Source organism: Pygoscelis adeliae, unplaced genomic scaffold (genome assembly GCF_000699105.1).
Source record: "Pygoscelis adeliae isolate BGI_AS28 unplaced genomic scaffold, ASM69910v1 Scaffold4, whole genome shotgun sequence".
NCBI classification, from domain to species: domain Eukaryota; kingdom Metazoa; phylum Chordata; class Aves; order Sphenisciformes; family Spheniscidae; genus Pygoscelis; species Pygoscelis adeliae.
In genome coordinates, this window is record NW_008824986.1 from 4,439,523 (window position 1) to 4,452,097 (window position 12,575).

At 38.2% G+C, this 12,575-nt stretch overlaps 1 protein-coding gene across 1 annotated transcript in view; it reads right to left on the minus strand.

Annotated features, from left to right (window-relative positions):
• The window catches only part of LOC103918503 (chromosome unknown open reading frame, human C10orf107), a 43,353-nt gene extending 41,717 nt beyond the window's left edge, over positions 1-1,636 (minus strand). The window contains exon 1 of the mRNA XM_009325835.1: positions 1,600-1,636. Coding sequence (XP_009324110.1) covers positions 1,600-1,636 — 37 coding nt within the window. The remainder of the gene's footprint in view (positions 1-1,599) is intronic.
• Positions 1,637-12,575: the final 10,939 nt, after the last annotated feature.

A 12,575-nucleotide genomic window follows, 5' to 3' on the forward strand; every position in this document is an offset into this window, starting at 1 on the left:
CTATAGAAGACATTAGCTTTTTGCTTTTAGTTGAAATGTTTGGTCTTGGAACTTGCACCAGCTGAGAACAGTAATTACAAGCAAATTCATCTCAGCCCTGGCTTACAGCATACTTTATAAGATGAATTATTCAGAGAACTTAGCTGTGAAAAAAATATAAGAAGTCTCCTGTAAGTATTTACAAACTGCATTTTTTTTCCCCCCTAAAAGCCATGTATCTTAGCCAAATCCGAATGGATTTTCACAGGACAGAACACTTGCTTGCCAAACCTTATGTCTTTACTTCAAAGCATAGGGGTATTAGAGCTGTTAAAAAAAAAAAAAAGGGCACAAAATAATACATTTTTTTTCCACAGCCCCTGTCTGCAAGCCCATTGAACTGTTTTAGTTGTAATTTTATATATAAAAATTAATCAGAGGCAGACACTGCCATGGAAAATTTCAGCTTAAAGAGTTAAAGTCTGGCAAAGCTTTATGCAACTAAGATCACATTCCTGAAAAACGTCAGTCAGCTTTAATAATCAGTTGTGCTACCAGCCTGTCTAGTACACGTGCATTACATACAGTCTCATAAAACTAATTTCTGACATGTTTCCATTCTTCTCCATTGTTATATTAATATAGTTAGCATATGTTAAGATACTTTCTCACTGGAGACAGGAAGGACAACTGGAATTCCAATGATCATAAAGCACGTACATATTCTGTCAAAATTCCAAGTCAGAAAGGCCCTTGAATTAAATTACAATGAAAGAGTATAATAACTATTATGAGCTTGATTTTAAATATTCATCCTCTCTTTGAATGGAACCGCTGAGTCCTTTCGCTCTTCCTCTGGGATGGACTTTTCTCGACATAATCACCGTCAAAGTGAATGTTAAGTAAGCATTGTGATCTCTGAAAAACAGGTTTTAGAGGATGCTGCCACCATTTTTTCTGGCTATTTTGTTCCCACTAGAGCCAAGCTACAAGCTTCGTTGCAAACCTCCTCATAGCCACAGGAGCTACAGTCCTTTCATTGCCACTTTTCATCTTCAGCAGCGATGCCAGTTTACTTCCGTCACCAGTCTTTAGTTAACTGATATATTTTGTGCCAGAAGTGCAGCATTTGCCATATAGAAAGCTGCCTGAGAGTTGACCTCCAAGGATAAAATAAATGTAATTCACCTGCTGCAATGCTACGGGATGTACTGAATATCTCAAACAGCAGAGAAATGTGCCCAAGGTTACAGTGAGTCAGTCACTGAGACAGCTGGAATTGGAATTTAGGAGCTCCTTGCTCTCTCTCTACTGTAATTATTATTTATTTTACCATAGCAAAGATAAGGTCTCTTCAGGACCTGGCCCTTTTGCACCACATACTGTACAAACAAAGAATGAGAGATATTCTGCTAAAAAGACTAAAGTCCTCTCTAACAAAAGTTTAACATCTGCCAGTAAGAATTATTTTCAGATACAAGGCATAACTTGCCAACATTCAAGACGAAAATAAATCATTTTGCAATTACTTGTAATTAAATATTGCTTTATTAAAATGACTGGAAAATATTCTTGCCTTCCACTTCAGATATTTATTTTACAATTTTTAATTATACTTACCACTGAGGTTCTCCAACAGGAAATTTAATAGATCCATGAAACCTGAGAGCTCTATAAGACTGAAGTTCATTTCTTTAGCCCACCAAAATCCTGCAGTGTAATAATCTAGCAAAATAGCTTCTTTCAAAGATGTCTTTAATTGTTTTAAATTCAGAAATTCTTCCAGCTTTCTAGAAGAAATTGCAGAGTAAAATAATGAAATTAAAAAATACATTACAGATTCCAAAGTTTAACTTAGTCTACTTGTAATTATATCTACAATATTTACTATCATTATATTATACATATATGTATATATCTTCCTGGAACTTAGCTACATCAATTTCTAAATATGAATGTTTATGATTGGAGGACATATCAACTGAAAAAAGTAAACAAACACCTACAGGTTTCAACAGACACTATTTAAATGTTAAGGTATGATTAATGAAATAACAAAAATAAGAGCATTACAAAAAACAAAGAGAAATACACTGAAAATCCCAGAGAAAATCAGTGTTTGTTCAGGAAGGGGTTTGTAGGATGAAATGGAACAATTAGTCTCCACTTTCTACTACCACTCTTTCAGTCTGATTGAGCTGGTTTTACAGTACTAAAAAGATCTTGCTTCCCTTTCAAGATTATTTGTCATGTAGCCTCTGAAGAAAAATTACATTTGAAAATTAATGTAAATAGTGTAATATAAAATTACTGAAAGTACCTAAAATATTTAGAAGTTTAAATTCCACTTTCATAATGGTCAAGACATTTAAGAAGAGCCTCATCCTATTTTACTGGCACGCTGTGGAAATTTTTCCACTTACTTTAACTTGAAAAAGTAATGAAAAAATACACTCCCTTGTAGGAGACCATGCTGTTGCTGACACATTTATGTCTACTCTATCCAAACATAGAATTAGTTATGTCTTTTATAATAATTGTGCACATTTTTCCACATGAAGAGAGGGGATGAGGGCTAGGACTTCAGTTTGCAGTTCTTCCAGTGTAACTTCAGCCATGCCTCAGATAGTTAAGTTTTACATTAAAGCAATCCTTGGCTTCTTAACTACACCTGACGATACAGGTGCCAGTTACAGTTTCTAGTCCCCTGTAAAAGACCAAAGCCTTCCCCCCGCTGCTTCTCATTCTTCCTAAGAAGGGCATTAATCTCAGACGTACTGATAGGCAACCATTAGTTTTTCAGGGTTTTCACTAAGCCAGTAGAGATACACTGTCAAATAAGATGAGTTTCTTTTTTTAATTAAAGCCTCAATAGCTAACAAAGTAAAGCATATAATCCAATCAGTTTTGTTTAAAACATGTATTCCTTTGTTCTGCATGACAAATTTGTATGGCTGTACACATGCAAGTCAGTTAAAAACACTTAACTGTGTACTGAAATAGAAGTGGAACGTGGCCAGCTGAACTTTCCAAGGTTTGAAACAGTCCATATCCTCTCTTTCTGAAGCTTCTGCCAACTCTGTGTTTTCATAATCAGAGCTTCTCAGGGATTTAGATTTTCTCTGATGCTGCTAACAATGCCAGTACTCACCTTTTCAATATTCTGTAAGGCATGTCACTGACAAGATTATCTATAAATGATTGGGAAATGATGGGGCATTTAGATTTCCTAGTTACCCTGATTCCTATTTCTTGCTTCACGGAAGGTGCTCAAGTCCTACAGAGACGGACAGCAGTAGAAAACTCTATGTAAGATGGGAACGCAGAACATGAAAATTCTTATACTGAATCAGATCTATTCTGATTTTCTAACCCAAGCTGTGGCCTTCATACTGCTCTTGTGTATAGACATGATGCACTGTGGTAAACTAAGAAAATTTCAATGCTGCTGCTAAACTGCTTAGAGTACATAAAATACCCTGTAACTATCCTCTTTTCAGTCAGATGCAGTATATACTTTACGTTCCACTTGTACAGTGTGTATATATATATATAAATACTTATGTGATCAGCTGAGGCTAAGAAGAAACGTATGATCTTTCAATGCTTTTCTTTTTAATCTTAATGAGAAAGCTTCACAATAAATTGCGTCATTAAGCACATTTTAGTCTCCAGTGAGTTTTATGCTTCAGCCTCCTCTAAAATAAGAAGCCTATTGTACAAGAGAAAACAGTAAATGAAAGAAATTTTTTTTATTATTATTTGATGGGAACAAATTTTCATTCCAGTTTTCTTAAAAAAAATCCCAGAAAGAACTTATTTTTTCCTCAGAACAGTGACAAATAGGAGGAACAGAATATATTTCAGGAATAATATTTTAATCTCTATTAAATGGTTTATCTGTTCAGAGGGACAAGGTTGGATTTTTTATTCCCCCCCCCCAAACTAGTGCAGTGGACTAGCCCTTTGGCTTTCAATTCAGTAAGAATTTGCTAGGGGACACAAGTGCTCCTAAATAATTCAGGCATTTCTGAAAAATCCCATCCTTAAAATATAAGTCTAGAGTCTCAGGTTGAACTCCTGGCCTCCTAAATTTAGCTGCTATTAAGCACTAATAACAAGGGATAGTGTTGCTACAGGAAAGACAAGATGGGCTTACATCAGAAGTCTTTGGCTGCCTCCTATTTCCCCAGTGCACCGTAATGGCTACCTACTAATACCTTCTTAAGCTTTCCATCCCTTTCTGAGCTTTTAAAACCTTTCTGATTTTTCAGTAACTCATGTTACAGTACAGAATCTTAAATGTTTTAGCAAAAAAGTTACCAAGTGAGACTTATGAAAAAAGCTCAGCATTGGCCTGTTCTTATTTACATCTTAGTATTTCATTTACAGCATATTTAATACTACTGTAAACTCAGAAACCATATCAATGTGAAATATCAGTGGGAAAAAAAAGGAGTCAAAGAAAAATCAAGAGATATAGGAAATACAGTAAAACAAAGCAGATCTGAGATCAACAGTATTTCTTCCTATTTTTCATGAACCATATTAAATATCAATGATTTAACTGAACAACTAAAGACTAATGACATAACCATCACAAAAGAAATGTAACAAATGTTCTATAATTTTTATTTCATTTTATTATATTGGTTCTAGCATTGTTATCATTGCCACTTACTTTTGAACTCCTTCTACATTTTGTTCTGACAAAGCAGTAATTTGGGAAAGAGAAAGAAACGTCCGATTAATAATCTTCTTTCCACCTATGGCATCCTGATCTCGGTCTTTTTCCTACACACACATATGTATACAGGAATATAATTTTAAAAGGTTTATTTTATTATGTCACTAACTTATCTAAATAACATTTTTATTTTGAGGAACTATGCAAGGGATTAATTCAACAAATGCCAAAAATCTAACACTGCTATAATTACATGGCAGCAACACAATACCCTAACACATTTTCACTAGAGAAAAGCTAGGCAGATACATGGAAAATAATATTTTTATCTTAAATTCACGTGGGAACATAGTGACATATTATGTGCAGCACAAGATTAAATTAACTTGCAAGTAAAAACAATAGAAATATAAAGGTGCAAAAAAATCCATGGATGTAGATTTGACCAACATGATATTAGATTGCACAGTAATTAAATTTTAAAATCAGTTTCTGCTTAAGATATTATGAGTACATGTACACATTACCATGCTATTTGCTCTCCACCCTGTACTTGATTGCATTTTCAAATTTACTTTCTACATTGACTCCTTCCCTAACCAAAAAAAAGTCCAAGATGTTTGCTGCAACACAATGATACACGTACAAGGATCTGACACTAGTGTTTCAGGGAAGGTCTGTATATTTGTAATACAGAAGGCAGGTCCTTATAGGAAAAACAAGGATGGACATGTTATAGGGGATAACAAGCTGAGCATGAACCAACAATGTAATGATCTTACAAAAAAATAGGAACATTTGATGATATTTTATTTAGTGTGTGTCACTGACCAAAAACATTTGACCAGAGACTTCAGTAAGAAATCTATGAAATAAATAAAACAGTGGGAAAAAAACCTGTGTTACAATAGAGTATGTAGGTGACAAAGTGAGGTGCCAAAGCACATTATAAAATGTGAGATGAGCCAGACTCTTTACGAAGGTGCATGGCAGGGGAACAAGGGGCAATGGTCATAGAATAGAATAGAATAGAATAGAATAGAATAGAATAGAATAGAATAGAATAGAATAGAACAGAACATTTCAGTTGGAAGGGACCTACGATACATTATCATGGGACAGCATAAGGAAAAATATTTCACTATGAAGATAATAAAGCATTAGAATAGGTTACCCAGAAAGGTGCAAGAATCTCTATCCTTGCAGGTTTTCAAGACTGAACTGGACAAAGCCCTGGTCCACATTCAGTGCTGGCCCAGCTCTGAGCAGGCAGCTGAACCAGCTCATGTCCCAGCGATCCCTTTCCAGCCTCATGACTGTGAGTCTAATTGTCCTGACCTGCTTCTGCACCAGGACACAAAAAAGTCTGAGTAAAACCTGATCATAATTTACTCGTAGCAGGTGCACTTCTACATCTGTGGGACTTGGGCTTTACAGAAGCGCAGCAAGGCAAAGCTTGCAGAATAATGTTTCTAGCTCACTTAGAGAAGTGGAAGATTTCCTAACATGAGCTGATTTTTGAGCCTGAACAGCATTGTTCTGGGCTAATAATCAACTAACTCTAGCACTGGTCAAGGAGAGCCCCTAAATAAAGCTACACTACTCCCCCTGCTGCTGCCAAACTGCAAGATATACTTAAAACTCTGAGACCAGCTGAATTACAACATTCAAGACTGATGAAACAAGACTGTGAGCAACAAAGAACATTTAGTGGACAGACTAGTTTTTTCCTGTAATTAAGTACTAGAGTACTTTCACATGTACTTTAATATGAAAAATTATTGTTCCCAACTGTGAAGGAGTTAGTCTCAGATCCAATGTCTCATCAGAACAACAGGAATGAAGTAAACGAAGGCTTCCTTCACATAGTTAGGAGCATGACATTAGTTTGCTTTTGTTTTTATTAGCAATAATTCATGCGATATAAAAAGAAGTACTCCTACAGTCAGAAATTTGATATAATTGAAGCTGCATGCCCTAGCTAGGAAAAAAAAAAAAATTACTAGCTCAACATGCTAATATTATACAATTATTGAAAGATATTTTTGAGTAACTAGGAAAAATATGAATGCTTTCCTGAAATGACCAATGGTTCAACAAGTTTCTAACACAAGAGATTCTTTAGAAGTAGTGAGAGCTGAATTAAAAGAGTAACTGATGTTGATGTTTTGGAAACTGAATTAATACCAGTTCACCTCTTTCTCTCAGGATGTCCAATACATAGGGTACTTTACTATGTGGTTTTGCACCATTATATAAATGGCATTACTGGTCACTCAGTCAACACCTTACTGACCATACTTCTTTATAAGGCAAAATGTTAACATTTTACAGGTATCACCCCAGATGGACTTTATCAGTATAGCACGATGAATTTAGCACTGTATCAGAAAGAAAAGCATAAGAAAGTTCAAGGCATAGTGTTTTTGTTCTCATCAAGCTATCTTCCAGCTTCTCCTCTGTGGTTACAGGCCAGGTGTGAGTAAGAACAAAGACCCTCCCATAACACATTCTCAACTACCTGCACAACAGTCCTCCACCATTCAAGATCACAGCAGTAGCCCTGTAAATAAAGGTAGTTAAGACTTTTTTTCCTTCCCACTGCTTACATCTCATGCTGTAAGGAACAGGTTGGTGGGCAAAAAGTTGAACATTCTGGAAAGCAACTTTTTACCTCAACTCCCAAGAATCTTATCCAAACTAATTCCTCACTGCTTCTTGAAAGGTATTAGGCAACAGCCATCATGTCAGAAAAAGATTGTTCAAACAGGAATTTTCTCCTGCCTCCAGTATGTACCTGGCTTACTACAGTATGAAACTTTCTAACCCACACCATATTGTCAGGCATAGCACACTCAACATGCTGATGCTAAGGCTCATCTCATTCTCTGAATTACAAACAGCAAGAAGGACCTCTGGGAAAATTTGCTGAAGTCTTAGTATGTAGTTTTGTATTATAGCAATATATAAGCTATATAAGATTAAAAAACTTTATTTAAAAGTAACTCCAGGCACCTTGCACTCAGTCACCTATAATCTCTTTCAACACATTTAAAGGTCCTCTAGCATTAGGGGGGTTTCCTGAGCCGGGGAAACCCGAGGGGAGTGCAGAGACCAGCCAGGAGCGGCAGCTCTCACAAGAGCAGCTGACGAGGCATGGGCAGGGCCAAGAGTAATGGCTGCCACCCCCGCTCCCACAAAAGGCAGCCCCAGGGAGCACTAGCAACCAGGGCATGACATGGGAGGACACCTCGTTGAAGGTGGGGCATTCCACTGGCTGAGTGGGAGACTTATGTACATAAGCGCACATAACCCAGCAACTGGGCACCGTTCTGTGACCATCTGCACAGGTCAAGGGCACTCATCCTACCTGACCCTCAAGGCAGAATGGTGGGCACTCGTCTGAGAGCAAAGGGTGCAACTCTGGCTGGGGGGTCTGCACCATCTACCCCAGCGGCGGCCCATGCCTCCACCCAGATGGAGCTGCTGAAGGGAGAGGCTGCAGTGCAGACTTCAGGCTGCAGGAAGCGCCTAGACCTTTCTTCTAGGGCAGGGACAGGCAGGCGACCCGCCTGCAAAAAGCGGGGCCAGGAGGACCTCCTACAGCAGGTGGCTGAGCTGCAGGAGGCAGTGAGAAGGCTGCGTAACACTGGGGAGGCAGAGAAGGAGTTAGATAGCTGGTTCCAAGCACAGTTTGCAGTGGACCCACAGCCCACGGCCAAACAGCCAAAAACTCCCCCACCGGCACACACAGAAGGGAGGACCAATAATGCAGAGGAATGGATGGTTGCAACAGCAAGGACGAGCAGGAGGAACAGACTTCCCCCGAAGCCTGAGATGCCCTTGTAGAACCGCTTCACTGCTCTGCAGACTGAAGAGGAAAGACCCGTCACAGCAGGAGAGACGGTGGAGCTGAGTAATGCAGCCTGATCTGCTCCCTGTGTAACAACCAGCACCACTAAGAAAATGCGAGGGGTGATAGTAGTAGGTGACTCTCTTCTGAGAGGTACAGAGGCACCCATTTGCTGACCAGACACACTCTCTAGAGAGGGGTGCTGCTTACCGGGGGCTTGCATCAGGGACGCCGCCGAGAGGCTACCAAGCCTCGTACAGTCCAGTACCTGAAGGAGGCCTACAAGAAAGCTGGAGAGGGACTTTTTACAAGGGCATGTAGTGATAGGGCTCATGGCTTTAAACCAAAAGAGGGTACATTTAGATTAGATATAAGGAAGAAATTCTTCACTATGAGGATGGTGAGGCACTGGAACAGATTGCCCAGAGAAGCTGTGGGTGCCCCATCCCTGGAAGGGTTCAAGGCCAGGCTGGATGAGGCTTTGAGCAACCTGGTCTAGTGGAAGGGGTCCCTGCCGATTGCAGAGGGGTTGGAACTAGATGATCTTTAAGGTCCCTTCCAACCCAAACCATTCTATGATTAGAAATATATTCTTTAACCAACTAAAGTTTGCAGTTTAAACTTAAGAGATATTCAAGCTGTTGTAACTCAGTATTGCAGATAAGGCTCTGTACTCTGCACATCAAAATCCGACAGTTTACATGGCAAGGTGAACGCTTCCCATTTCGTCACCTAGCATCTGTAACGGTATTTCTAACAGGAACACCCTTCACCAGTGTATTATTATCTTTGTTGCTGCCCATAAGGATGGATTTGTGGCACCACTGTCCACTACAAGCACAGGTATCAGATAATAAGAAACAGTGCTCCAAATGACCAATGCAGAACTATGGGAGAGAAAGTACATAATATAGAAAATTAGTTTTTAAAATTATCAATGTTTCTGTAATTTAAAAAAGTAGTGAAAGTCCATGAATCATTTGAACAATCCCATATTTGTGGTAACTTTCTGTTTGGGCAGAACCTACCCACAAACACAACTAAAAGATTATAATTATTTTGATTGAATACTGTTTTGTCTTTTGGTTGCTGTCTTTAACCACCACTGAAAATTCAAAGAGAAGTTATTTTATATATGTGTTGACTGATGTCAAAGAATTTACCATCCTGAGGTAACTCCAGGTGAGTTAATTCTGGTAACACTATCCTCACGTGTTGGGGAAAAAACCCCAAACCAATCCTCCCAATACTCCCAGCAGTAGACTTAACCCTATTGAAATACAGACTACTATTAGAGAATTATTTGTTGCTGTTTTATTTTCCTTCAAAGAATTTTCAGCTGTTCTGAATGTATAATATGTTTCTGGCTGTTCAATACATTACTCCAAACGCTTTGGGCACCCCTTGTCAACAGCATCAAATCAAAATACCAAATCAGATATTCTAAAACAAAAGAATAAGATCTTCCTTGAGTCTCTCAGCCAATGTTCACAAACCACCATGAAGCAGAAAATGTTAGCAGAAGAGTGATACAGTTAAATAGTAAGTTGCAAAAAACCTCTGGGTTTGGGGGGGGGGTAGGGAAGAACACTTTCTCAAAAACCCAAACCCCAAGTGAGTCATCCCTGGCTAGAAAAAATGCCCCACTATCTGCAGTTTTAGTGAGGGCCTTTCCAGAGTGGCAAAACCTTGAAACACAACAATGGAAATCAGCACCAGTATTCCTGAAGGAAAATAAGCTTGTCCTTTGGGATAAGCCCTCTACAGTGACTGAAGATCTTATTTGCATTTCTTTGACAATACAGCACCATGCTTTGCAAAATCATTACTTTCAAAAATACACTCACAAAGCAATAGCTTACCAGCTCTCTTAAATTATAGCAAATACCTGAATTACTGTAAGGAACCTGAGATGCTTCTGTCCTCACTCCATCAGGGAAATTAGACTGGACAAGCTAGATAGTTTCCAGTACCTGAGCCAGTTCATTTAAAGCTAGCTCAGCTACCTCTGTCTGAGCGATACTGCTGACAGCAGTACAGATGTACCCTGAAAGTGTTGCGTATCAGTTACAACTTTAATCAAAATGGGAATGAAAAAAAAAACCCCACGCACCAGCAACACAGGCTGTTATTTGTATTATACGCATTTTGTTATCAAGCTGTCAAATACTTCAGCAGAAGCAGAAAATCTTGAAGCTGTCTACATAAATAGTTAAGGCAGAAACAGAAATGCATTCACTGTTCCTGTTTGTTTTAAAAAAGCGTCACTTGTCCGCTCCCACAGTGGGAAGTTAAAATCAATAGTCACTATTTTTAGTCATGGTATTTCTTTTGTTGTCAAACAAATAAGGAAATAAAAATAGTAACACTAATTTCAGCTACATTCAAAAGAGAAATATGCAGATATGTCAAATGCAAAAGATAAAACCTATATGGAATGAGAGAGGACCATTATAAACAACAGATGCTGATAGTGTCCTTTTAGTAACAAAATATGTTTCAAAAATTTCATACAGTCCAAACGTCAAGATTTATGGATGACCAAATGTATTATGACATTAAACTTTACTGATGTTTTTACAGCTGCAGACTACTTATTGTAAAAACCATTGTTAAAAATAAAGCAGCGGCAAGACTTTCTAAGATCAGGATTCACATTTTCTAATATACTTTCTATTGAAAGTAATTAAAAGTCTGAACAATTATAAAAATATTCAATTTAAATCAAAAGGAATTGTCTCAAGATCTAAGAAAAAATATAACAAAAACAGTGGCAGAATAGAGTGTTCCCTACAGCTTAGGTATAGACCATGCAAAGCTAGCTTCAGCCAAAATGGAGACTATATAATTTAATTTATAAAAATGCACAATTCCACAGAGTTTACAATAAAAAAAAAATCATAAAGGATAGTAGGAAATATCACAAAGGTAAGCTATCATGTGTAGAACAAAGTTCAATACATAAGGAACAGAAAATACGTGGGGGAAAAAAAACGTTCACTGAATTCCTCTAAAAATTCCCTTTATAAAGCCATGAAGTAAAAATGACAAAAAATTTCAGTGGTACATTTCAAGTGGATGTATAATATATTTTTGACAGCCTGTCATTTCCCATACAGTACCCCTTGTACCCTTTTACTATGATCTGACTGCATTACCCCAGTGTTACGCTGTTCCAACTGCCAAAATATTTACAGAAAACACTAACAGAGAATACTGTGAAAGATGCATATATTTTTCATAAAGCATTTAGAATACGTAATAATACATTTCACATGGAAGAGGATTTATTTATTTAAGGAAACCTAAACGTTAAGCTTTTGTACCGACAATAGCTAGGGTAGCTTTGTGCCAACAGATGCAACCATTACACTGGCTAAAAGCAATTAATCACTTCCATTAACAGTCACAGTAACTTTTCGGCCATCTAAGACAACAAAGCAGTTCAACCAGACGAAAATTATCTCGTAGTAGCTACAACTATATAGACAGGCTTGAGGGAGAAATTCTGAGCTGACACAACACCTCATACATTCTTGGGAGGAATAACTTGTATTCTTATATTTCTCCTGACGTGCAGCGCAAGATGAGTTGCCTGACTATCAGAAGTCACACCTCTGTCAACCAAGTCAAAAAATGCAATGCAAATAAAAAATAAAAATAAATAAAACCCCCCAAAAATGGAGGAGGCCAAAGACAAGGAAGAAAAGCAAATATTAAAGAGAATGACATGGATTTGTGAAATCCTGTGGAGCACTCCAGCTACCTAAAGCAATGGAAGGTGAGAAATACAATCATGATGTTGCTGGAAGCAAGGTCTGAGCTTGCTTCCACACCCTCGGTGCTCTTTGAAAGGAAACTGTATGCCTTTCCCTCAGCAATCAGAAGTTAGGAGATTCCTACCACCACAAATAAGCCAAGAAACAGCCATACACTTAAAACCGAGAATCTGTAACCGACTGAGAACTGGCGAGCGCGGTGGGAGGTGCGGAAGGCAGGTGAGGAGCTCACCAGCCGCGGTTCAGGGGCGAGGCGGGCGAGGCGAGGCGAGGCGAG